This window comes from Mustelus asterias, chromosome 21 (genome assembly GCF_964213995.1).
Source record: "Mustelus asterias chromosome 21, sMusAst1.hap1.1, whole genome shotgun sequence".
Lineage (NCBI taxonomy): Eukaryota > Metazoa > Chordata > Chondrichthyes > Carcharhiniformes > Triakidae > Mustelus > Mustelus asterias.
The window spans coordinates 70,859,640-70,887,103 of NC_135821.1; the positions used below are offsets into that span (position 1 = coordinate 70,859,640).

General features: G+C 44.5%; 1 protein-coding gene across 1 annotated transcript in view; it reads right to left on the reverse strand.

Annotated features, from left to right (window-relative positions):
- Nucleotides 1-346: 346 nt before the first annotated feature.
- Nucleotides 347-27,464, reverse strand: part of themis2 (thymocyte selection associated family member 2) — an 89,196-nt gene continuing 62,078 nt past the window's right edge. The window contains exons 5-7 of the mRNA XM_078237199.1: nucleotides 18,413-18,572; nucleotides 10,082-10,211; nucleotides 347-577 (exon numbers count right to left, since the gene is read on the reverse strand). Of these exons, the coding sequence (XP_078093325.1) occupies nucleotides 10,108-10,211; nucleotides 18,413-18,572 (264 nt within the window). The 3' untranslated portion in view covers nucleotides 347-577; nucleotides 10,082-10,107. The remainder of the gene's footprint in view (nucleotides 578-10,081; nucleotides 10,212-18,412; nucleotides 18,573-27,464) is intronic.

Below are 27,464 nucleotides of genomic sequence, written 5' to 3' on the forward strand. Positions count from 1 at the left end.
GGGGGCATGGCTTTAAATTGAGGGGGGGTAGTTATAGAACCGATGTCAGGGGTAGGTTCTTTACCCAGAGGGTGGTGAGGGATTGGAATGCCCTGCCAGCATCAGTAGTAAATGCGCCTAGTTTGGGGGCGTTTAAGAGATCCGTAGATAGGTTCATGGACGAAAAGAAATTGGTTTAGGTTGGAGGGTCACAGTTTTTTTTTAACTGGTCGGTGCAACATCGTGGGCCGAAGGGCCTGTTCTGCGCTGTAATGTTCTATGTTCTATGTTCTATGTTCTAGTTCTACCATCCATGTGCACAAAACATAAATTTGTTTCAGCTTGGTGAAAGAATCATCACCATGGTAATATGTTAGTCTGTCACCATTCCCAATCTTTATTTTCATATTTGTAACATGTTCTCGGATGAGAGTTGATTTTTTAAATCCATCTTCAAAAATGTATTTTATTTCTTTCCAAATCAGCAGTTTTTTTTTTGATAACACGATACTTTGGGTGAATGATTTCTTATATCGATGAAGTTATGCGTGTAGTCAGCTGGAAGCAGATTCCTGAACAAGTTGTTCATCTTTGATTTCTAAGGGAGCGATAAACAAAATAAAAAAGAATGATTTTAAAAATTGAAAGTGGACTAATTAAATATTAATCGTTGGAACACAACCAAATATACTCTATAGTCTTCATGTGGATTGTAAAATATATATTAGTAAAGCAAACTTTCTGATCCTGAGGTTTTAGCTACCTTTTCTAATGGCAGCCAGAAGCTGTTGTGACATTGATTGACTTTTAAACCATTTAATTTTAACTGTTCTCTTTATTTAAAAAGATTACACACAAAATATTACATTAGCCTTGAACCTATACTTGTTGGGGCAGCAAACTGGGAGAGAGTTGAGAAAAACTCCTGGGAAGAATACTAGAAACTCCAAAAGACAGTCAGGGAGGCATGAGAGAACTGGAAATTTGATGAGTTTTTGAAAACCAAAAACAGCAATAAGAAATTCTCTCACTATAACAGCAAAGATGTTAGCAAAGAAGAATAGAGATTCTTAATGGAAACAAATCAAATTGAAACAGAGGAAGAACTAAAAATATAATTTCAAATGATTACTTCATGCAAGTATGTTCTAGGGAAGACCCAAGTAACATTCCTAGTTATATATGATATAAATTTTTAAGGAGTGATAAACAGGTAGAAAAAGAGGGTGGCATCGCAGCTTTAATAAAAGAATACATCAATATAAAAATGTAAGGCTGTTCTGGGTTGTACAAAGCCAAAATCCAAATGGGTAGAGTCATGCAATGGGAAAGAAAATTGCATACATTTTTGGTGTTCTTTACAAATCGCCAAACACAAAACAGTGGAGGAAATCTGCAAACACTTCCGAGAGATATGCAAGAACAAAAGACAGTAATAATAGGTGATAACTATTTCATGGATGTGTGGTCAAAATAGGAAAGATACTTTAGAAAGTATTTTAATTTCTTGAATCAGTGTGCCTCAATCAGACCAGCAAATTTGCTTGATTTAGTTTTTGGAAATTGAGTAAGGTTAATATGTCATCTGAAATTAGGAGAGTGAATGGGAAAAGTAGAACAGGATAATGACGTGTCAAAGAAAAGTCAGTAATTCTGAAAAAGCCATGTTGTCAAAAGCTTTTCCTCTTGCACTCATCAGGACAATTCGCCAAATGGAAAGCGAATTACGATTTATACTTCATGAGAAGAGAGTGCTGGTTGCTTAGCAAGTGGACTTTGGTAGAGCTGCTGCCATGAAGAATATAGTTAACCACAAGCTTTGTTAAAATTCAAAGCAGGCAGGTTGACTGGTCATTCCCTGGGGAATGAACCAGAGAATGACCGTGGCCTCCTTTGTTTTGTTGAAACAGGCGCAATGTGTGTTTTTTTATTGTTTGTGGGTGTTTGTTTTATTTGTGGTTGTCGCTGGCTAGGTCAGCCAGGATAGGGATGTTGCCTATCCCTAATTGCCTTTTGAGAAAGTGGTGGTGAGCTGCCTTTTTGAACCGCTACAGTCCTTGTGGTGTAGGAGCACCCACAGTGCTGTTTGGAGAGGGTTCCAGGATTTTGACCCCATGTCAATGAAGGAATTATATATTTCCAGGTCAGAATGGTGTGTGCCTGGAGGGGAAATTGCAGGTTGTGATTTTTCGCACTGCTGCAGTGCATTTTGTAGATGATACACACTGTTGAGATGTGCATCAGTGATGGAGAGAGTAAATGTTGGCTGGAATTTTCCAGTCGTTCTCACTGGTCCCACTGATGGCGAACACCTGCCACGGGTTTTCCGGTGGTGGGGGGTGCGTACAACAGTTGACAGTGGTGGGACCAGAAGATCCCGGCCAATGGTGGGCCACTACAAAAGACGCCACCGAGGTTGTGGAAAATCCCGCCTGTTGAGGATGGTTGGTTAGGTGGCAGTCACGTGGGCTGCTTTGTCCTCGGTGGCGTTGAGCTTCTTGACTATTATTGTTGGAGTTGCACTCATCCAGGCAAGTGAAGATTATTCCAATACACCCTTGACTTGTGCTTTGAAGATATTGGACAGGTTTTGGGGAGTCAAAAGGTGAGTTATCCGCTGCAGGATTCCCAGCCTTGATCTGCTGTTGCAGCCCCATTATATATGCGGCTGGTCCAGTTCAGTTCCTGGTCAATGGTCACCCCCAGGATATTGATAGTGGACGATTCAGTGATGATAACACTATTGGATATTTAGGAGGGTTGGTTAGATTCTCCCTTGGAGTGGTCAATGTCGGGCACCTGTGAGGCACGCATGTTATTTGCCACTTAGGAGCCCAAGGCTGAATATAGTCGGGGACTTGCTGCAGATGGACAAGGACTGCTTCAGTCTCTGAACAGTCGCAACTGGTGCTGAACATTGTGCAATCATCAGTGAACATCCCCACTTATATCCCCACTCTGACCTTATGATGGAGGGAAGTCATTGATGTAGCAGCTGCTGATAATTGGGCCTTGGACACAACCCCAAGGAACTCCTGCAGTGATGTTCTGGGACTGAGATGATGTGCTAAGTACAATTCCAATCAGTGGAAGATTTTCCCCCGATTCTCATTTACTTCAATTTTGCTAGGGTTCCTTGATGTCACATTTGGTCAGATGCTGCTCTGATGTCAAAGGCAGTTACTCTTGCTTCACATCTTGGGGGTGATTCACCCACGTGTCCAACAGACGGGAGAATGGGAGATTTTGGGGCATACTTAGTTACACGAATCTCTGGCACTCTGTGCTTCAATAGCAGTTGTACTGGAAGAGTTTGGTTTGGGGCACAGCTAATTCTGGAGCTAAGTCTGCAGTACTATTGCCAGAATATTGTCAGAGCCTATTGCCTTTGCAGTACCCAGTATCTTCAGCTGTTTCTTGATATCACGTGGAGTGTATCAAATTGACTGAAGAGTGGCATCCATGATGCTTGGGTTCACAGGAGTAGGCCGAGATGGATTATCTACTCGAAATACTTGGGAGATATAAATAGCTGGGCTACTTGCACATTATTAGCAGTAAGTGACATCAAACTTGCCACTTTGTCTGCAAATTCTGGGCTAATTGCTTACCTTGGTGTACGTAAATGCTCACTAAAAAAATCACATTTAGCTGTTATTGAACTAGGTTTTTGAACATGCTTACATCTCTCTGATTGGGTACTCAGTTAAATAAAGTAAAATATATTGCTTCTATCTTTACCTGAATCTGATTTGTTAACCCTACATAATAAGCCCTTCCAATTCCTTCTTTACATATTTAAGCCAGTCATTATACAAAGAACAAAGAACAGTACAGCACAGGAAACAGGCCCTTCGGCCCTCCAAGCCTGTGCCGCTCCTTGGTCCAACTAGACCAATCGTTTGTATCCCTCCATTCCCAGGCTGCTCATGTGACTATCCAGGTAAGTCTTAAACGATGTCAGTGTGCCTGCCTCCACCACCCTACTTGGCAGCGCATTCCAGGCCCCCACCACCCTCTGTGTAAAAAAAATCCCTCTAATATCTGAGTTATACTTCGCCCCTCTCACCTTGAGCCCGTGACCCCTCGTGAGCGTCACTTCTGATCTGGGAAAAAGCTTCCCACCGTTCACCCTATCTATCCCCTTCATAATCTTGTACACCTCTATTAGATCTCCCCTCATTCTCCGTCTTTCCAGGGAGAACAACCCCAGTTTACCCAATCTCTCCTCATAGCTAAGACCCTCCATACCAGGCAACATCCTGGTAAACCTTCTCTGCACTCTCTCTAACGCCTCCACGTCCTTCTGGTAGTGCGGTGACCAGAACTGGACGCAGTACTCCAAATGTGGCCTAACCAGCGCTCTATACAGCTGCATCATCAGACTCCAGCTTTTATACTCTATACCCCGTCCTATAAAGGCAAGCATGCCATATGCCTTCTTCACCACCTTCTCCACCTGTGTTGCCACCTTCAAGGATTTGTGGACTTGCACACCTAGGTCCCTCTGTGTTTCTATACTCCTGATGACTCTGCCATTTATTGTATAACTCCTCCCTACGTTATTTCTTCCAAAATGCATCACTTCGCATTTATCCGGATTAAACTCCATCTGCCACCTCTCCGCCCAATTTTCCAGCCTATCTATATCCTGCTGTATTGCCCGACAATGCTCTTCGCTATCCGCAAGTCCAGCCATCTTCGTGTCATCCGCAAACTTGCTGATTACACCAGTTACACCTTCTTCCAAATCATTTATATATATCACAAATAGCAGAGGTCCCAGTACAGAGCCCTGCGGAACACCACTGGTCACAGACCTCCAGCCGGAAAAAGACCCTTCGACCACTACCCTCTGTCTCCTATGGCCAAGCCAGTTCTCCACCCATCTAGCCACTTCTCCTTGTATCCCATGAGCCTTAACCTTCTTAACCAACCTGCCATGTGGGACTTTGTCAAATGCCTTACTGAAATCCATATAGACGACATCCACGGCCCTTCCTTCATCAACCGTTTCTGTCACTTCCGCAAAAAACTCCACCAAATTTGTAAGGCACGACCTCCCTCTTACAAAACCATGCTGTCTGTCACTAATGAGATTGTTCTGTTCTAAATGCACATACATCCTGTCTCTAAGAATCCTCTCCAACAACTTCCCTACCACGGACGTCAAGCTCACCGGCCTATAATTTCCTGGGTTATCCCTGCTACCCTTCTTAAACAACGGGACCACATTCGCTATCCTCCAATCCTCAGGGACCTCACCCGTGTCCAAAGAAGCGACAAAGATTTCCGTCAGAGGCCCAGCAATTTCATCTCTCGTCTCCCTGAGCAGTCGAGGATAGATGCCATCAGGCCCTGGGGCTTTGTCAGTTTTAATGTTCCCTGAAAAACCTAACACTTCCTCTCTTGTAATGGAGATTTTCTCTAACGGGTCAACACCTCCCTCCGAAATACTCCCGGTTAACACGCCCCTCTCCTTCGTGAATACCGATGCAAAGTATTCATTTAGGATCTCCCCTATTCCCTTGGGTTCTAAGCATAATTCCCCTCCTTTGTCCCTGAGGGGTCCGATTTTCTCCCTGACAACTCTTTTGTTCCGAACGTATGAATAGAATGCCTTAGGATTCTCCTTAATCCTGCCTGCCAAGAACATCTTGTGACCTCTTTTTGCCCTTCTAACTCCCCGTTTGAGTTCTTTCCTACTCTCTCTGTATTCCTCCAGAGCTCCATCTGTTTTCAGTTGCCTGGACTTAACGTACGCCTCCCTTTTCATTTTAATCAGATCCTCAATTTCCCTGGTTATCCACGGCTCTCGAATCCTACCTTTCCTATCTTTCCTTTTTACAGGCACATGCCTATCCTGCAGCCTTATCAATAGTTCCTTAAAAGACTCCCACATGCCAGACGCGGACTTACCCTCGAACATCCTCTCCCAATCAACATCCACCAATTCCTGCCTAATCCGGCTATAGTTAGCCTTCCCCCAATTTAGCACCCTGCCCGTAGGACAGCACTCATCCTTGTCCATTACTATCCTAAAGTTAACAGAGTTGTGGTCACTATTTGCCACATGTTCCCCAACCGAAACTTTGACGACCTGACTGGGCTCATTTCCCAGAACTAGGTCCAGTATAGCCCCCTCTCTAGTCGGGCTATCTACATACTGTTCCAAAGAACCTTCCAGTACACATTTTACAAATTCCTCCCCGTCCGGACCCCCAGCTCTAAGCACTTTCCAGTCTGTGCCAGGGAAATTAAAGTCCCCCACTACAACAACCCTATTTTTTCTGCACCTATCCAGAATCTCCTGACATATCCTTTCCTCCACGTCCTGTGGGCTGTTGGGTGGTCTGTAGTACACCCCCAGCATAGTGACTGCACCCTTCCTGTTTCTGAGTTCCACCCACAGTGACTCAGTACATGACCCCTCTAAGTTGTCTACCCTCTGCACCGCGGTAATATGCTCCTTAACTAATATCGCTACTCCCCCACCTTTTCTAGCCCCTCCTCTGTCTCGCCTAAAACACTTATACCCCGGAATATTCAGCTGCCAGTCCTGTCCTTCTTTTAACCAAGTTTCCGTCACCGCAACCACATCCAAATTCCGCATAAGCATTAAGGCCCTAAGTTCGTCTGTTTTACCCGTTACGCTCCTCGCATTGAAGCAGATGCACTCCAGACCTCCAGGCCCACTCAGGTCATCCTCCTCCAGAGTGCTCCTCTTCTTAGCTAGCCTTGCCCTGGCCCCCAGCTCAACCCCAGCCTCAGTATTTACTGACCTACTGTTTTGTTCCCCACCCCCCTGCCACACTAGTTTAAATCCTGCCGAAACACTCTAGCAAAACTCCCAGCCAGGATATTTGCTCCCTTCCAGTTAAGGTGTAACCCATCCTTTCTGTACAGTTGCCATCCTGACTTGAAGATTTCCCAGTTATCTATGAATTTAAAACCCTCCCTCTTGCACCAGTCCTTTAGCCACGCGTTCAACTGTAGAATCTCCCTGTTCCGAGCCTCACTTGCACTAGACACCGGGAGCAGTCCAGAGATTGCTACCCTGGAGGCCTTACTTTTTAGCCTAGCACCCAACTCCCTGAATTTCTCTCGTATGACCCCCCTGCTCTTCCTACCTACACCATTTTCACCAATGTGTATAATCACATCCGTTTGACTACCTTCCTTTTTAAATATGCTTCCTACCCTCTCGGAGACATCCAGTACCCCGGCACCAGGGAGGCAGACTACCATCCTGGATTCTCGTTCACTCCCACAGAACCGCCTGTCCATGCCTCTAACCATTGCGTCCCCCACAACTATCGCTCTCCTAAACCCCTTCTTTCCCTTCCGGACCCCTGAGCCTGTCTCCGTGGAGGCAATCTGGTCCTCGTGGCTTACCCCTGGAGGGTCATCCCCCTCCACAGAATCCAAAACAATATACCTATTTTGGAGGGGGACAACCACAGGGGATCCCTCCACAGACTGCTCACTCCCTTCCCTTCTCCCATCTGTTGCCCATCCCTTTCTTTTATGGGAGACTGCCACTGGGGTACTTTCTGGCACGTCACCCTTCTGACTATTACCCCTCCTAACTGTGACCCACGTGTCTTCCTTCCGAGACCCTGGTGTCACTACCTGACTATAACTTTTATCTATTAATCTCTCATTTTCCCTAACTAAACTGAGTTCATCGAGCCTCAGCTCCAGCTCCCTTACACGATCCTTCAGGAGTTGCAGTTCCACGCATCTGGCACAGATATGGACTTCCGGGAGGCAAGTTGTCTCCAGGAACTCCCACATCCCACACCGAATGCAGTATACTGGCCTCCCACTCATACCAGCCATGTCCTTTTTAGTTTTTGGGAGATAAAACAAAAAAGGGGGTGTAACAGAAGAAAAACAAACAACCTTCCTCGCCTTCGCCGAAGCCCTGTGAGCCAAAGCCCTTACAGCTCACACTCTGCTCCCTGCTCACTCCACTGCCCGCTCCAGACGCTGCCCGCTCAAAAGTGCGGCCTGCTTTTAAACCCTCCAAAAAACCTCCCCAGGCTGCTCCTGGGCCTACTTCCTGTTTTGAAAAAAAAACCTCCGATTTTTAAGCCAAATTTAACTGAAAAATAAATAAATAAAATGCAGACACAATCTCTCTTACCCTCAGCCTGCTCCTGTGGAACAATGAGGCTGAAACCTCCAAGGTAAGCCCTTTTTAAACCTTCCCCAGGCTGCTCCTGAAGTGCTTATGAAGTGCTTCGAAAGGCTAGTCATGGTACGAATCACTTCCAGCCTCCCGGACTACCTGAATCCACTACAGTTTACCTACCGTCTCAACAGGTCCACAGCAGACGTCATCCCCCTGGCCCTGCACTCAATCCTGGGACACCTAGCTAACAAAGACATCTATGTCAGACTCCTATTTATTGACTACAGCTCAGCCTTCAACACCAGTATTCCCATGAAACTCATCTCCAAACTCGGTGGCCTGGGCCTCGGCACCTCCCTCTGCGAATGGATCCTGAACTTCTAAGAAGGAACTTCACAGACCACAGTCAGTAAGGATAGACAACAATACCTCCTCCATGATCATCCTCAACACCGGTGCCCCACAAGGCTGTGTTCTCAGCCCCCTACTATACTCCTTATATACCTATGACTGTGGCCAAATTCCCCTCCAATTCGATTTCCAAGTTTGCTGACGACACCACCGTAGTGGGTCGGATCTCAACCAATGACGAGACAGAGTACGGGAATGAGGTGGAGAATCTGGTGAACTGGTGTGGCAACAATAATCTCTCCCTCAATGTCAACAAAACGAAGGAGGTTGTCATTGACTTCAGGAAGCATAAAGGAGAACATGTCCCTGTCTACATCAACAGGGACGAAGTAGAAAGGGTCGAGAGCTTCAAGTTTTTAGGTGTCCAAATCACCAACAATCTATCCTGGTCCCCCCATGCCGACCCTATAGTTAAGAAAGCCCACCAACGCCTCCACTTTTTCAGCAGACTAAGGAAATTTGGCATGTCGGCTACGACTCTCACCAACGTTTATAGATGCACCATAGAAAGCATTCTTTCTGGTTGTATCACAGCTTGGTATGGCTCCTGCTCTGCCCAAGACCGTAAGAAACTACAAAAGGTCGTGAATGTAGCCCAATCCATCACGCGAACCAACCTCCCATCCATTGACTCTGTCTACACTTCCCGCTGCCTCGGCAAAGCAGCCAGCATAATTAAGGACCCCACGCACCCTGGACATTCTCTCTTCCACCTTCTTCCATCGGGAGAAAGATACAAAACTCTGAGATCACGTACCAACTGACTCAAGAACAGCTTCTTCCCTGCTGCTGTCAGACTTTGGAATGGACTTGCCTTGCATTAAGTTGATCGTTCTCTGCACTCTAGCTATGACTGTAACACTACATTCTGCACTCTTTCCTTTCCTTCTCTATGAACGGTATGTTTTGTCTGTATAGCGCAAGAAACAATACTTTTCACTGTATGTTAATATATGTGACAATAATAAATGAAATCAATTATAACTTTGAAAGACAAAACCTTCTTACAAAAATATTCCAAAAATATTAATGCTAATCCTCTCAATTTGCACCTGCTACCAAGAATATATTTTCGAGTTGGATTGGCTTGTGTACAGTTGCATTATTTATTGTATTATTTTGACTGCATATTTGATTGAATGATGGCATGGACTGCAGCATGATAGTGTTCCGATTGCTTGCACGTCGGGCATGCTTTCCTCTGGTCTCTAATGTGCAATAAAAATTAAAGCAGGATGTTGTTTGCAAATGGGTTATATAGTGCACATGAAAGGTAAAAGTGGAAAATGCTGAAAACACTCAGCAGGTTAGGCAGCATCTGTGGTGAAAAAAACAGATTTAGTTCTTCAGGTTGGTGATCTTATATTAGTCCCTATAATTACACATCTAAAGTTCTTTTGCCATCCTCTTTATCAATTCAGATGAAGAGTCATTCTGTGAAAAATTAGTTTGTCGCTTTTCAGTGCCAGCAGATGTGCTGCATAAGTCCATCATTTTCTTGTTTTGTTGTCCATTCAGATTCATTTTTGTGCTGTAAGAAATCTACTTACTCACCAGGCTGCTCAGCTGGCTTTCGAATACTAAAATGCCCATCTTTTCACTTTCTGCAAAGTCGTCAGGGCAAGTCCTTCTTTTATCTGTTCATAGTCATGATCACTGTCATCATCTGCCTCCTCTGTCATTGCTGTGAAGGAAAGAGGGGAAGAAAATATTAACATTTAAAACTATCACATCTGTTGTTGGTGATCAGAGCAAAATGCATTCTGAGAGAAGTTAAATTCTCTTCACAATTTTTAAATAACGTTATGTATGCTACCACACGCAAAAGATCAACTATGTGTTGACCACGTTCTGCGTGAGGAACTTTCTGACATCGTCCAAAATTTGACCTTAACAAATTTAATCATCTTAAACACATCCATTTGATCACCCCTTAACCTTCTTTATTCATCGGAACACCAGCCTGGTTCTGTGCACACTGTCCTCTCAATTAAACCCTTTCAGCCCTGGTATCATGTCTGTTACAGTAGGAAGGAAGTAGCTCAGGTAGCTTAATTATGCTATGAAGCAAAGCATGCTAAATTTAATTAAGCCAAATAAGTACATGTGAAGAAAATAAGCGAGATACATCCCTAATGAACTTGCCTCACTACTGTGGTTTTGGTTGAACCATTCTCTGGCGTACCTCCAGCATTCAGATGTCTCCACATTTCAAACTCAACACTAGACCAAGATATTGTTTGACCAGGGCAGGAGTGCGGTTACAAGTGGTGTACCTCAGGGATCTGTTTTGGGGCCACTGCTGTTTGTAATATTTATTAATGATCTGGATGAGGGTATAGTTGGGTGGATTAGCAAATTTGCTGATGACACCAAAGTCGGTGGTGTGGTAGACAGTGAGGAAGGGTGTCGTAGTTTGCAGGAAGACTTAGACAGGTTGCAAAGTTGGGCCGAGAGGTGGCGGATGGAGTTTAATGCGGAGAAGTGTGAGGTAATTCACTTTGGTAGGAATAACAGATGTGTTGAGTATAGGGCTAACGGGAGGACTTTGAATAGTGTGGAGGAGCAGAGGGATCTAGGTGTATGTGTGCATAGATCCCTGAAAGTTGGGAATCAAGTAGATAAGGTTGTTAAGAAGGCATATGGTGTCTTGGCGTTTATTGGTAGGGGGATTGAATTTAGGAGTCGTAGCGTTATGTTGCAACTGTACACAACTCTGGTGCGGCCGCACTTGGAGTACTGTGTGCAGTTCTGGTCCCCACATTACAGGAAGGATGTGGAGGCTTTGGAGAGGGTGCAGAGGAGGTTTACCAGGATGTTGCCTGGTATGGAGGGGAGATCCTATGAGGAGAGGCTGAGGGATTTGGGATTGTTTTCGCTGGAAAGGCGGCGGCTAAGAGGGGATCTTATTGAAACATATAAGATGATTAGAGGTTTAGATAGGGTGGATAGTGATAGCCTTTTTCCTCTGATGGAGAAATCCAGCACGAGGGGGCATGGCTTTAAATTGAGGGGGGGTAGTTATAGAACCGATGTCAGGGGTAGGTTCTTTACCCAGAGGGTGGTGAGGGATTGGAATGCCCTGCCAGCATCAGTAGTAAATGCGCCTAGTTTGGGGGCGTTTAAGAGATCCGTAGATAGGTTCATGGACGAAAAGAAATTGGTTTAGGTTGGAGGGTCACAGTTTTTTTTTTTTTGTTTTTTTTTTAACTGGTCGGTGCAACATCGTGGGCCGAAGGGCCTGTTCTGCGCTGTAATGTTCTATGTTCTATGTTCTATGTTCTAAATGATTTGCTTTTATTCGCCCTACTGTTTAATTGTACTGTTCAACATTCTATTTGTTTTGCAATTGTTCTTTTGCAATGATTGGTTGTGTTGTGTACACTGAAATATTTGGATCTCTTAACTTCGTCCTTAGCTATTTCAACACTGTCCATGAAGTATGTATCTTACTGTTGCTGACATTTGGGGGTATGATGGCATAGTGGTCAAGTTACTGGACTCGTAATATAGAGATATAGACACATGATACAAGAGACACGAGTTCAGAAACCTGCCACAACAAACAGAGAATGTAAATAAGGTAGATCTGGCATTAAAAAGCTATATGAAACTATTGGATTGTTGTATAAACCCATCTGGTCCAATAATGTCCATTCGGGAAGAAAGTCTGCTACCAGCTCTGACGAAAGGTCATCCTGACTCAGCATCGGTTCTATTCTCTCTCCACAGATGCTGTCAGACCTGCTGAGTTTTTTTAGCATTTTCTGTTTTTGTTTCTGATTCCAGCATCCGCAGTATTTTGCCTTAATCTGATACCTGTACCTGTTCTGATCTGGATGTAACTCCAGATCCACAGCAATGTGGTTGACTCTTAATTGCCCTCTGAAATGGTCTAACAAGCCATTCAGTTGTATAAGGATCAGCAGTAAATGCTGGCCCCCACAATGCAACTTTTGAATGAATAAAATAAAACTGAGAGTGATGCAAACTGTACAGGTGAATATAATATTTGAAAAGGGCATTTTTGGAACTACTTTCAGAACCTCCTCTTGAGTTTCAGTAGCTCCAGCATGTGCTGCCATTGACGCAGTATAGCTGAATAGATTTTGCAATGTAACGAAGTGGCTCAAAGGAATCTCTGCACAGCAAGCATGTCCTAATACAAATTTTACTGAAATGAAATGTTGCCACAGTCCCAGAGGATCATAGGATGCTCTCCCCTTTGAAATGAGGTGGAGTTGCCGGCGTTGGACTGGGGTGGGCATGGTAAGTAGGGTCACAACACCAGGTTAAAGTCCAACAGGTTTATTTGGTAGCACAAGCTTTTGGAGCGTTGCCCCTTCATCAGCTGAGTGAAGAGTTCGGTTCACAAACAGGGCATATATAGACACAAACTCAATTATAAGATAATGGTTGGTTTGCGAGTCTTAACAGGTAATCAAGTCTTTACAGGTGCAAACAATGTGAGTGGAGAGAGGGTTAAGCACAGGTTAAAGAGGCGTGAGGCTTGCAGTACAGTGAAGTGCTGCAGTGACTCTCCTTGATGGAGATGCATGTGTCCAAGAATGCAACCGATTCAGGAGAGTAGTCTGGAGAGACGCTACGGCAATGGATGAATGGACACCGCTCGATGATCACCAGGCAGGAGTGTTGCCTTCCTGTCGGGGAACACTTCAGCAGTCAAGGACAGCCAAGACAGTTCGTGAGGTTTTGCAAGCCCAGGAAAGTCGTGGGGGTTACAGATGGTGTGACATGAACCCAAGCTCCCGGTTGAGGCCGTCCTCATGTGTGCGGAACCTGCCTATCAGTTTCTGCTCAGCGATTCTGCGTTCTCATGTGTCGTGAAGGCCGCTTTGGAGAACGCTTACCCGAAATCAGAGGCTGGATGCCCTTCACTGCTGAAGTGTTGCCCGACAGGAAGGCAACACTCCTGCCTGATGATCGTTGAATGGTGTCCATTCATCCATTATCGTAGCGTCTCTCCAGACTACTCTCCGGAATCGGTTGCATTCTTGGACACACGCATCTCCATCAAGGAGCGTCACCTCAGCACTTCACTGTACTGCAGGCCCACGGATATCCTCACGATGTTCCACTTCTCCAGCTTCCACCCTAAACACGTTAAAGAAGCCATCCCCTATGGACAAGCCCTCCGTACACACAGGATCTGCTCAGATGAGGAGGATCGCAACAGGTACCTACAGATGCTGAAAGACGCCCTCATAAGAACAGGATATGGCGCTCAACTCATCGATCGACAGTTCCGATGCGCCACAGTGAAAAACCGCACAGACCTCCTCAGAAGACAAACAGAGGACACGGTGGACAGAGTACCCTTCGTCATCCAGTACTTCCCTGGAGCGGAGAAGCTACGACATCTCCGGAGCCTTCAACATGTCATCGATGAAGACGAACATCTCACCAAGGCCATCCCCACACCTCCACTACTTGCCTTCAAGCAATTGCGCAACCTCAAACAGACCATTGTCCGCAGCAAACTACCCATTCTTCAGGAGAACAGTGACCACGACACCACACAACCCTGCCACAGCAACCTCTGAAAGACATGCCGGATCATCGACACGGATGCCAAAATCTCACGTGAGAACACCAGGTACACGGTACATATTCTTGTGACTCGGCCAACATTGTCTACCTGATACGCTGCAGGAAAGGATGTCCTGAGGCATGGTACATTGGCGAGACCATGCAGACGCTACGACAATGGATGAATGGACACCGCTCAACGATTACCAGGCAGGAGTGTTCCCTTCCTGTCGGGGGACATTTCAGCAGTCAAGGGCATTCAGCCTCTGGTCTTCGGGTAAGCGTTCTCCAAGGCAGCCTTCACGACACATGACAACGCAGAATCGCTGAGCAGAAACTGATAGCCAAGTTCCGCACACATGAGGACGGCCTCAACCGGGATCTTGGGTTCATGTCACACTATCTGCAACCCCCACGACTTACCTAGGCTTGCAAAATCTCACTAACTGTCCTGGCTGGAGACAATTCACACCTCTTTAACTTGTGCTTAACCCTCTCTCCACTCACATTGTGTGCACCTGTAAAGACTTGATTACCTGTTAAGACTTGCATTCCAACCATTATCTTGTCATTGAGTTTGTGCCTATATATGCCCTGTTTGTGAATCAAACTCTTCACTCACCTGATGAAGGAGCAACACTCCGAAAGTTTGTGCTACTAAATAAACCTGTTGGACTTTAACCTGGTGTTGTGAGAAGCTGACTGGTGGTGATTCAAGGCTGAGGTCACCACAGGTTAAGAAAGCAGGGTCTTCATAAATAACCTCAGCCAGCATAGGAATTGAACCTGTGCTGTTGGCATCATGAACCAGCCATCCAGCCAACTGAGCTAACCAACCCACCCCCAAACTTCCTACAGTTGAATGAGTGCACAATACAAAAAGGCTCTCTCTATGGACCACTAAACATAATAGATTGACCACAATTGGAGTGTATTTAATGGACGGCATACTTTATCATCTCCGTAATGTGTCTCTCAATAAACATCAAGGTTTTTGATAAAATTCATACTGAATAAATGTAATAAATAAAATAATTCATTTTTTCTAACATTTCGATATAGTTCATAATTTTTGCTGTCATTTGTTAACAGGTCTCAAAATGTTATGAGTCTAGAACTTCTCAGTCAGAAACAGAAGACCTGATGAACAATGGTATGGAAACAGTAAGTGACCAGTTAATATCACCACAAACTAACAGAAGAGGACAGTTTTTTTGCCATGTTTCAATGGTGAATTTCTCAGAGTGTGAAATTTGTCAATAAACTATTCAACAAGCGGCCAGAACATGATGGGCGCAATCCTCCCAAAAGTTTTCCGAGGGGAGCAATCTTACAAAGAAAATTCTAAGGGCGGAATTTTATGAAAAACATTCCAAGTGCTGAACAAATGTGGAAATGTGAGAATTTCAGACTCGCGATTTGGATGAGTTTTTAAAAAAAGCAATCTCATGGCACTTAGTCAAAAATAAAAAGCCACCAGTGCCGGAAGAACATTAAATTGGGGGAAGGCTAACTATAGCCGGATTAGGCAGGAATTGGTGGATGTTGATTGGGAGAGGATGTTCGAGGGTAAGTCCGCGTCTGGCATGTGGGAGTCTTTTAAGGAACTATTGATAAGGCTGCAGGATAGGCATGTGCCTGTAAAAAGGAAAGATAGGAAAGGTAGGATTCGAGAGCCATGGATAACCAGGGAAATTGAGGATCTGATTAAAATGAAAAGGGAGGCGTACGTTAAGTCCAGGCAACAGAAAACAGATGGAGCTCTGGAGGAATACAGAGAGAGTAGGAAAGAACTCAAACGGGGAGTTAGAAGGGCAAAAAGAGGTCACGAGATGTTCTTGGCAGGCAGGATTAAGGAGAATCCTAAGGCATTCTATTCATACGTTAGGAACAAAAGAGTTGTCAGGGAGAAAATCGGACCTCTCAGGGACAAAGGAGGGGAATTATGCTTAGAACCCAAGGGAATAGGGGAGATCCTAAATGAATACTTTGCATCGGTATTCATGAAGGAGAGGGGCGTGTTAACCGGGAGTGTCTCGGAGGGAGGTGTTGACCCGTTAGAGAAAATCTCCATTACAAGAGAGGAAGTGTTAGGTTTTTCAGGGAACATTAAAACTGACAAAGCCCCAGGGCCTGATGGCATCTATCCTCGACTGCTCAGGGAGACGAGAGATGAAATTGCTGGGCCTCTGACGGAAATCTTTGTCGCTTCTTTGGACACGGGTGAGGTCCCTGAGGATTGGAGGATAGCGAATGTGGTCCCGTTGTTTAAGAAGGGTAGCAGGGATAACCCAGGAAATTATAGGCCGGTGAGCTTGACGTCCGTGGTAGGGAAGTTGTTGGAGAGGATTCTTAGAGACAGGATGTATGTGCATTTAGAACGGAACAATCTCATTAGTGACAGACAGCATGGTTTTGTAAGAGGGAGGTCGTGCCTTACAAATTTGGTGGAGTTTTTTGAGGAAGTGACAGAAATGGTTGATGAAGGAAGGGCCGTGGATGTCGTCTATATGGATTTCAGTAAGGCATTTGACAAAGTCCCACATGGCAGATTGGTTAAGAAGGTTAAGGCTCATGGGATACAAGGAGAAGTGGCTAGATGGGTGGAGAACTGGCTTGGCCATAGGAGACAGAGGGTAGTGGTCGAAGGCTCTTTTTCCGGCTGGAGGTCTGTGACCAGTGGTGTTCTGCAGGGCTCTGTACTGGGACCTCTGCTATTTGTGATATATATAAATGATTTGGAAGAAGGTGTAACTGGTGTAATCAGCAAGTTTGCGGATGACACGAAGATGGCTGGACTTGCGGATAGCGAAGAGCATTGTCGGGCAATACAGCAGGATATAGATAGGCTGGAAAATTGGGCGGAGAGGTGGCAGATGGAGTTTAATCCGGATAAATGCGAAGTGATGCATTTTGGAAGAAATAATGTAGGGAGGAGTTATACAATAAATGGCAGAGTCATCAGGAGTATAGAAACACAGAGGGACCTAGGTGTGCAAGTCCACAAATCCTTGAAGGTGGCAACACAGGTGGAGAAGGTGGTGAAGAAGGCATATGGTATGCTTGCCTTTATAGGACGGGGTATAGAGTATAAAAGCTGGAGTCTGATGATGCAGCTGTATAGAGCGCTGGTTAGGCCACATTTGGAGTACTGCGTCCAGTTCTGGTCGCCGCACTACCAGAAGGACGTGGAGGCATTGGAGAGAGTGCAGAGAAGGTTTACCAGGATATTGCCTGGTATGGAGGGTCTTAGCTATGAGGAGAGATTGGGTAGACTGTGGTACAACTGTGATTGGCATGACATTCCAAGCGCTCAGGACACACAGTGCCAGCTGTTGGTGCCCTGCAAGCCCACTGGGTCACACAACCTGGCATGACAATCCTTCGGATCCTGGGACCGCCCCCACCCTGGGCACTGCAGCGGACAGTAGTGCTTCCAAACCCACTCAGATGTGGCCCAGGTGCCAATGTGCATGCAAAGAGCAGGTCGGAGTCAGACATTTTTTGCACCAGGGCAGCAGCAGAGTCCCACATAGTGAGTCGTCATCACCCGCCTGCCTGAACCAGTAAATCACTAACACGGACACACTTGTAGACCGAGGGCTTGGAGATCCCTCAGAGGTCCCTGTTGGCGGCCTGGAAGAACACGGTAGCGTAAATGTTGAGGGCCGCCATGACCTTCACCATCACTGGGAGAGGGCGTCCCCCTGACCCTCAAGGTGCCATGTCCACTCAGACCTAACACAGATGCCACACCATTTCCTTGTGGAGCCGGAGCCTGTGGCGGCAAACACTGTCCTGCAGCTCTTCGAAGGACATTTGTGGCCTGACCACCTGAGGGCTCCAATGGCCTTTGAGCCCCCTGATGTGGCCATCGTGTCTGTTTTCTGTTTGTGGAAACTAGTGGTGATTCCTGCTGGATTCCCATTGCGACGGTGGATCGGTGAATACCGGGAGCCGTGTGAATCTGGCTAAAATCTGGTCATGCATGTTTAAATGAAGATTTAAATATGCTAATCTGGTTCACATCCTTGTTGGGTATGAGCCAGATTACATCTCTGTAGGGGGTGCGGGGAGAATCCCAAAAGCGGTTCTCCCTGGCGCAAAGTGCATAATGGCCCCTCTCGTGAGACTCTCCAAACATAACACGAGTTGCGCCTGGGCATGCGGGGCCGGAAATTCGCCCCCTTCCCCCTCCCCCCCACAACTTGTGTGTGTACATCAGGGTCGATGCTAATTGGCTTTTCTCAGCTAGTAAAATAAACTTCTCATAAACACTTGAAAAGAACAATTAGAATGAATTAAAAATAATCTTTTTGTCGTCTCTCAACTTACTTTCAGGGACTTTTGGAGCTGTCATTGTTTTCCCCTTTTGTGCTTTTGCATACTCATTGGGAGCAGCTTGTACAGGTTGTGTGGAGAATGGTTTCCTCGGACTCAGTAGCGTTGCCTCATGCTTGGTGGTAATGTCAGGTTTTAGGGGCACAGGAATTCCCTTAGTGAAATAATTCAGAAAAGAGTTAGCTTTACTCAGCCATTTTCATACTCTTTAGATTTCTATTTCTTCCGTACATACTTTCTCCTGATTACACCTCCTTACCTGAAGTCGCTGATTCTTGCAGGGGTTACTGTACCAGAAGCATCTACACATTCCCAGTATCTCAGCCATATTTTATTTATGGGTATCAATAATGACCCTCAATTTACCCATGGATCTGATCTCCACGCCAGGCATTTTCCAGCAGGGATTACTAGAGACTGATCTGGGCAAGTGCACTACTAGCCCAGTGCATATATAGAGTCATTATAGGACAGAAAGAGGCCATTTGGCCCATTGAGTCTATGCTTGAACTTTGACCAATTCTGAGGCCAAAGTTGCTGTCCAGCTCAGATCAGCTCCCTCAACACAGACCTGGTTCAAGTTCAGCAGTTTCTATTTTGTGTGATTTAATAATGTGGTGGATGTATCCATTAAGTTATTGGTGGGAATTTTTAATAAGGTGATAAGCAACAGTAGCACATTCTGTGAAATACCTTTCTGTCTTTCCCTTAACCTTTCAGACTTACACTTGAAGATCATAACTGCTTTATTAAGTTACTTTACCTGGTTCTTTTATTTGACACTTTAATTTCCATTTTGTGCTCTGTGCCTTCTAGTTCAGTCCTGAATATCTCAAGTTGACTTTACCCTACATATTTATATTTTTATTTTGGATTTCTCATCTTAAAAGGCTTCCACTCCCTTGCCTCCATTAAGACCCTCTTTAAAATCATCTCTTTGACTCTCCTATGGCTTGGTGGTCATTTCTCTCTTGTCTTTGTGAAGTGCCTTGGGACATTATTCCACATTAATGGCACCATAAAAAGAGATGTTGCTATAACATTCTTTCTGCCTCCAGTCATTTAATGTGCTAATATTCCTATTCAACCAGCAAACCAGATCTTTGGCTGAAGGACATTTATTATAGCTAATGGAATCCTTTAATATGCTCACCTCACAGTAGACAGTTCAACACAAGGGTCCTTAAATATTTGATTGCACAGTGTTTAAAATTAGAATTATGTTATTGGAATGCACAGATTGAACAGTAACTAGCATCAGCTCAGCATAAATCAGACTGCATCACTTCATTAACTAGTTACTGTTCCTCAATAATGAGACAAGTTTCAAACATGGGATTGAATTCTACTGTGAATTGAAAGAAAAAGAGTCAACGTTTCTTACTTGTTAGTGAAATGCAGTACAATGCATCTACATTTTCCATGCTACTGGGCATAGAAAATGCTAGTCGAACAGATGCAATACCCCATCTAGTTCTCGCCCACCGTCCCAGTAGGTCCGCCCACTGGCAGGCTGGGGTGGCCAGTGCTGCAGGCACGTCCAAAGACCATTCTTGCTTGCCCGGGCACAGGGGCACCCACAGGCCACTCTGTACAGGGGTTGCCCGTTTCCCATCCTCCCAATTGCACTAAGGTACATTGTGGTGGCATGGCTGCAGTTTCTATCATTTGGTTAAAAGATTCAAAAAGTTGGAGAGAAGGTTGGTATTGCCCGGGCTCTCTAAAGTTTCCCCCATGCCGGGAGAGGTTTCCACCAGTGGGGGTTAAAGTGGGGATCAGGTGTGATCACCTCGCTGGGAGTCAGAGGCCATTGGGGCACCCCCGCCCCCCCCCCGTTGGCACCCTGGCACTGTGTACTGGGAACTGGGCAATGCCAAGGGGGGCCCTACTGGGGGGGCGGGGCGGGGGGGGGGCAAGACCGATCGCTGGTGAATGGGTGAGGGGGGGGAGGGGAGGTGACCTGCTGCGCATTCTGCATTAGGGTTTGGTGGGGTTGGGATGGAGGTGGTGTGATTGGGGCTGGTCATGGGGGGGGGGGGGGGGGGGGGGTTGGACTGACTATGTGGCGGGGAGGGGGGAGTCGGGCTGGCCACAGGGCGGGGGTGTGGTCAGTTGGGTTGGCCTTGTGGGGGAGATCAGGTTTGGCCATGGGGTGTGGTGATGTGGAGATGCCGGCGTTGGACTGGGGTAAACACAGTAAGAAGTTTAACAACACCAGGTTAAAGTCCAACAGGTTTATTTGGTAGCAAAAGCCACACAAGCTTTCGGAGCTCCAAGCCCCTTCCAGGGCAGGCAGCGATCAGAGGGTGGGGTCACGGAGGCCGGCAATCGGGGTGGTGGGGGGGGGGTGTGGGCGGGGTTGGTGGTGGGTGGGGGGGGTGGGTCACGGAGGCTGGCAGTCGGGCGGAGGGGTCAGGAAAGTCATTGGGGAAGCTAGTGATCGGGAGGCCAGCGATGGGGGCGGGGGGGGCAATACACATGCACCGATTTCCCCTCTGACAGATCGGCACATGCGCACTGGCCCGCTCAGCCGGCATTTCAGCGGGATTAGGCCCTGCCAGTGTGAATCCCTCCCATGGCACTCTGTGATGCACCGAGTGCCACAATTCCACCACACTAAGTGAGCCCAAACAACTGGAGGGCACTTAGGTTTTTTTTGGGAAAATTGCCCCAGCAAGTCTGACAGTGCATTTGACAGCAAGAAGTATGTTCTGCTTAAGTGAAAGTTCAAAGATTCAGACAATATGCACTTCATATAAACTTTTCGTTTAAAATCTACATCATATTCAAATTAAATCACATTTGTTTTGAGTATCATCTGAAGGTGAAACAGTCTTTGCTGCGTCAAATTAATCTGGTTTCATCAAACAGAAATTATGATTTTATCTTGCTTTATGAAGGGATCTCTTCCGATTCTGACTAATGTAATAGCTATCTTGCACAACAATTATCTTCACTGGTTATAATTTACATGTTCTGTTATTTTCCGATGGTTCAAAGGATAAGCACACCATGTGGCATTATATAAGTTTACACAGAGCAGGAGACCTGCTGGAAAAAGCCCTGCTGTACGCATTCCTTGGACAGAGTGCCTATGCAGAAGTACACAATCTTGTTTGAATCAGTCCTGGTCCTGTGTATAATAACAGAAATTACACTCAGTACACAAGGCAAGGCCAGGAAAACAACCATCACCTATCCAATTCCTGCTGAAAGCTGTAATTTCCAAGCCCGAGCAACATTCTCCTAAATCATCTTGCTGCTCCCTTGAGAGCAATTATCTCCTTCCTGTAATGTGACCAGAACTGTGCACAAAATTCCAGCTGTAGCCTTACCAGCAGTTTATACAGTTCCACATTACATCCCTACTTTTGTATTCAATACCTCACCCAATAAAGGAAAGCATTCCATGTGCTTTCTTGACCACCTTGTAACGTATCCTGCACTTTTAAAGACCTGTGGACATATACTCCAAGCTCTCTCTCTTCCTCAACCTCTCTCAATATCTTCCCATTTATTAGGAATTCCCTTATTTTGTTTGCCCTCCCCACATTGATTACAGTAAGTAGTCTCACAACACCAGGTTAAAGTCCAACAGATTTATTTGGTAGCATGAGCTTTCGGAGCGTTGCCCCTTCATCAGGTGATGAAGGGCAGTGCTCTGAAAGCTCATGCTACCAAATAAACCTGTTGGACTTTAACCTGGTGTTGTGAGACTTCTTACTGTGCCTACCCCAGTCGGCAACTCCACATCAAATTGATTACCTAACACTTTTTGGGACTGAATTCCATTTGTCATTTCTCTGCCGCACTCAATCATTGAGTTGACAATTATCCTCTTCCGTATCAACAATGTTCATGTCATCTGCAAATTTCCCAATCATGCCACCTACATTTAAGTCTAAAACATTAATTGATAACAAACAGCAATGATCCCAACACTGAGCCTCCAGAATACCACTGGAAATTGTTTTCCATTCGCAAAAACATCAATCAACCATTACCCTTTTTTTCCAGTCACTAAGCCAATTTTGGATCCAACCTGCCACCTTCCCATTAGATTGCAATTTTCTGATCAGCCTGCCATGTGGGACCTTAGCACATGCCTTACTGAAATCCATGTAGATAATATCCACGTACTACCCTGATCAATCCTCCTTTTTACTTCCTCAAAAAAATTCTATTAAGTTAGTAAGACACAATCTTCTTCGAACAAAACCATGCTGACTATCCTGATAAATCTGTGCCTTTTTAAGGGACAGTTTTAACCTGTCTCTCAGAATTGTTTCCAATAATTTGCCCACTACTGATTGGCCTATAATTTTCTGGCCTACCCCTCACACCCTTTTAAAATAATAGTACAACATTTGAAGACCTCTGTGGTATTTTTAAAGAATAGGTTTGCAGACTACGAAGGTACAAACAAACAAATGCTTCATTGGAAAGATGGATTGCATCCCAGGCTGTTGAAGAAAGCCGGGGAAGAAATAGTGGATGCTCTGAGGATCATTTTTCCTATCCTCACTCGATACAGCAGAGGTACCAGAGGATTGGAGGTTGTTCTGTGTTCATTTTGTTCCTAGTTGGTACAAGGGCACTTTAAGGGATCGATCACGTGATGTGCTGATGACAACATCAGACGTTTGCTTGGGCAAACGGGCAATCTATCCTAACAGCCTGTAAAGTAAATATCTTTCCAACATGAACACAGAACAATCTCCAATCCTCTGGTATCTCAGCTGAATCTAGTGAGGATTGGAAAAATGATCCTCAGAGCATCCGTTATTTCCTCCCCGGCTTTCTTCAACAGCCTGGGATACAATCCATCTGGCCCTGGTGATTTATCCAACTTCAAGGATGCCATTCCCTCCATGCTTCTTCTCTCACTATGCTTGTTGTGTGTAATATTTCACACCACTCCTCTTTAACTAGAATGTCTGCAGCAGCCCCCTCCTTAGTGAAGACAGAGACAAAGTACTCATTGAGAATGTGATAATACTGTGCCTTTAAGAAATGTATTTTAGTCAGGTTTCTGTTTAGCAGTTTATTTTATTAACACCAGTACCACTGGGTCTATATCCAGCAGTGTTGTTACTGCAGCAGCATAATTGCTCTTAATTGCTAGAATGTTTGTTTTAATCTAAACTAACACTGTTATGTTCTTTTAGTGTTCCCCTGAGGTTTTGCAGAGTAGGACTTGATTAGGTAGATTGACATAAAAATCAGGTGACTGAATGGAGCTGGATTTACACATAGAAATCAAAGACAGTCTACTGCTTTGGATCTTTAAAGAGAGGCCACTTTCTCTGTGTCTCTTTCTCTCTCTGGAGTTGGAGATTGAAATCTGCCAGATAATAAGTCTCTTTCTCTAAGATTCTGCTGTTTGGGGGTGGATCTATCTCTAGAGTTGGTTATATGAGAGTCAGAAGACTATGTCCAGAGGTGTTAATAGGCTGGAAATCTACCATCCATGTGAGCATATGTGTTTTTGATGCTAACTGGTTCTAAAAAAAAGGTATTTATGTCTATGGGATGCTGCTTACAATTGGTGCTTGACACTGAGCACCTAGCAAGGAGAACAGCTAGATTCAGAAAGCTGTTGAAACAGAACTAACCAAATCCTTCATTGGTCCACCATAGCTGTGAAGGAATGAACCCATTTATTTTAAATAAAGACAGAAAATGATAGAGATAGCTAGCTGTTAAGAATTATAACTTGCCATGTTTAAGTATTTAATTGGTAAAAGTTATGCCAATTCTTTTTGTTATGTTCCAACTGAAACTTAAATGAAGTTTGTTTGGATAAAAGCTTCCCAGTTGGTCAATTGAATCTTATCTGGAGTGGAATACATTGAGCTTATCCTAATGCCAAAATCGTAAAAATTTAAGGTCTGGGCTAACTTCATAATATATCTTGGAGTTTCTGATTTGGTCTCTAACAAGGTTCCTGCCTACATCTTCTGAGTTAACCTGCGAGTTACTATTTTAATCTCTGATATGCTCTACCTTTTCTTTAGTTATTCTCTTGCTCTTGACGTACTGGTAAAACATTTGAGGATTTTCTTTTATTTCACCTACCGATATTTTTTGTTTCCTCTCTTTGCTTTCCTAATTTCCATTTTTACCTCATCTCTGTACTTTCTATACTCCTCTCTGCTTTCTACAGTCTTTCTGTAACTATCATAAGCTTTCCTTTTTGGCTTTATCACGGCCTGCATCCTTCTGGAAAACCAGGGGCTCTGAATTTGGCAGTACCGCCTTTTTTCTTTGTGGAGACATGTCTACACTGTGCCCGTAGAATCTCGTTTCTGAAAGTGTCCCACTGATTTGACACAGTTTCCTTCTTAAAGCTGTATTCAGTCCGCTGTTGCTAGCTCATCTCCCGTGTATGGTAACTTAAAAAAAAAATTTAACATGTAGTTTTGTAACTTTTGACTGGTGGCACACATTTGAAAATTACCTTGCTATCAGCGTACATAACAAAACTCATTCCATCTGGGGGTGACATCGCTGCCAACAGATTAATACAATGTAAAGTGTTAACATGAGTAATTATTAAACCAATTTGTTGCTAATTATTTTCTTCACCTACTCCTTAATAACTACATTTTACGTGTGAGAAGAGTAATGATTTGTGCAGTGGAGTCTTGAGCCCCTTGAGATATTCTATGATGTTAAAGATGCTATATAAATGCAAATTGTAAAAGTTAATGAGATTACAATGGAAGAAGCAAAGCAAAATAGAAAAATTCATAAAATCTCAATTTAAAACGTAAAATTACATGGTGCAATGCTAGCAACAAATACATGAATGTGTTTGGTCAAAATTTATTTTCCAACATTTAAAATAAATTGATAAAAGCAAGATACCGCAGATACTGAAAATCTGTTAAAAGGACAGAAAATACTGGAAAAACTCAATAGGTCTGGCAGCATCTGGGAAAGATAGTCAGACAGACTTGAAACATTGGGTGAGATTCTCCAGCCTCCTAGCCGCGTGTTTCCTGGGAGTGGAAGGCGGCGTGTTGTTCGCTAGTGGCGGGATTCTCTGGCCCCAGCCGTTAACTCTGTTTCTCTCTCCACAGATACTGCCAGACATGCTGTGTATTTCCAGCTATTTTTGATATTATAACCTCCCAGCGCCCTTGTCCAATCTCCCTGTGTTCATTTTATTATGTTCTTTATATACATTTGAGGTGTGTGCAGCATTTATGCTAATCTGCAATTTGTTTATCTAATTGCACAACTAAGCTACATTATCCTGTATTTTAATCAAAACAACTGAAAAAACAATGCTACAGCAAACGGAATTTAAATACCAGTACTAACAATTTATGTATTCAGTGCATCTTACAAAAATGTTACAAGGCAGTGTACAGGAAGAGAATTGAACATTGCAGAGAGAAAATTTAGGGGAGATGATTAATGAGATAGATTTTGAGGAACATAAAAATTTGGGCATGAGAGAGGCATCAAGGCAAACAGCCAGAAGAGGGGAATTAGTCAGAAACATCTTGCTCGTCCCTGCTTGTTACTTTACATCATGGCCTTTTTTATTTTCAGACTTCAATTATAATTCACAACATGAAAGATTTCCTTTGCTTAAATGTCCAATTAACACTAATTGTTTCTCTTCCCAGTATAACATGATCAGGTGTTGGTACAGCTGTGGGTTTTGAAACAAAGCTACTGAAAAATAGCCACAGAATCAGAATTCTACAGTGCAGAAGGAGGCCATTTGGCCCATTGAGTCCGCACTGACCACAGTCCCACTGAGGCTCTATGCCCCATAACCCCATGTATTTACCCTAGCTAGTCCCCCTGACACTAAGGAGCAATTTAGCATGGCCAATCAACCCGCACATCTTTGGATGGTGGGAGGAAACCGGAGCACCCGGAGGAAACCCACACAGACATGGGGAGAATGTACAAACTCCACATGAACAGTCACCCAAGGCTGGAATTGAACCCAGGTCCCTGGCGCTGTGAGGCAGCAGTGCTAACCACTGTGCCACCATGCCACCTCTATGTAAGGCACTTCTTATGTAAATTTAATGATGTTTAAAAAAATCTTTGTAAATCAAACTAAGTTCTAGTTTACACCTGAGCGGGGACGATAATTGGCAAACATACATTTCCTGAAAGAGGTTTATTAGTGACTGTTGGTATTCACAGTGGGTCATCATTTGCAATACCCTTTCTGAGCAAGCAATTAAACAATGACTACAAATGAGAGTATAACTTTGCTCTGTCTGATACAGGTGTTCTACAGTGCGACCAACACATGGTCGAAAACTGAATATTATGGTTCATGGAACCTGTGTTTTAATCTACAAAAGTAAATCGGTAAAATAACAAGCAAAGATGCAGTTTAAGAGAGCAGAAAATAAGTATGTTCTTGATGTGCAGTATAAGATCATAAGGTGAATTCAAGGTGAAGCCAGCCATTCAGCTCATATGGAACATACAAAACTGACAGGCAGTAAGACAGGTTCTGAGATGGCTGGCATGTCTCATGCAGGATCTGCACATGCTGCCACATGTCGGGCAGGTGGTGCTTTGAGGATCAGGTACCTGAGTTTCTTGGAAGTTTTTGTGCTCTCTTGAAAACGTTGACTTTCTTTGTATACCATCACCAAAATCTCTCTATGTGTTTGGTGCCTTCCCAAATGAACTTTCTCCGTTTTGGTCTGTTACAGCCACGGACCTTTAGGGATGCTTTGAAGACATCCCTAAAGTGTTTCTGCTGTTCTCCTTGCAGTCACTTGCCATGATCGAGTTCCAGGTAGGAGAGGTGCTTCAGGTGTCTGGTGTCAGGCACACGAATGACATATCCTGCCCTGTGAAGCTGGTTTTGAGGGATTAGCGCCTCGATGCTGACACATTGGAGATGATGACAAATACCATCATCTGTGTCTACCTCCATTGAGTGGAGGTTCCCAAAATGTTCCACACTTTCTACTATCTTGTCATTGATCTTAATAAATAGTGCAAGTATACGGTTTCAAACCGGTATACCTTTGTCTATGAACATAGAAACTACACT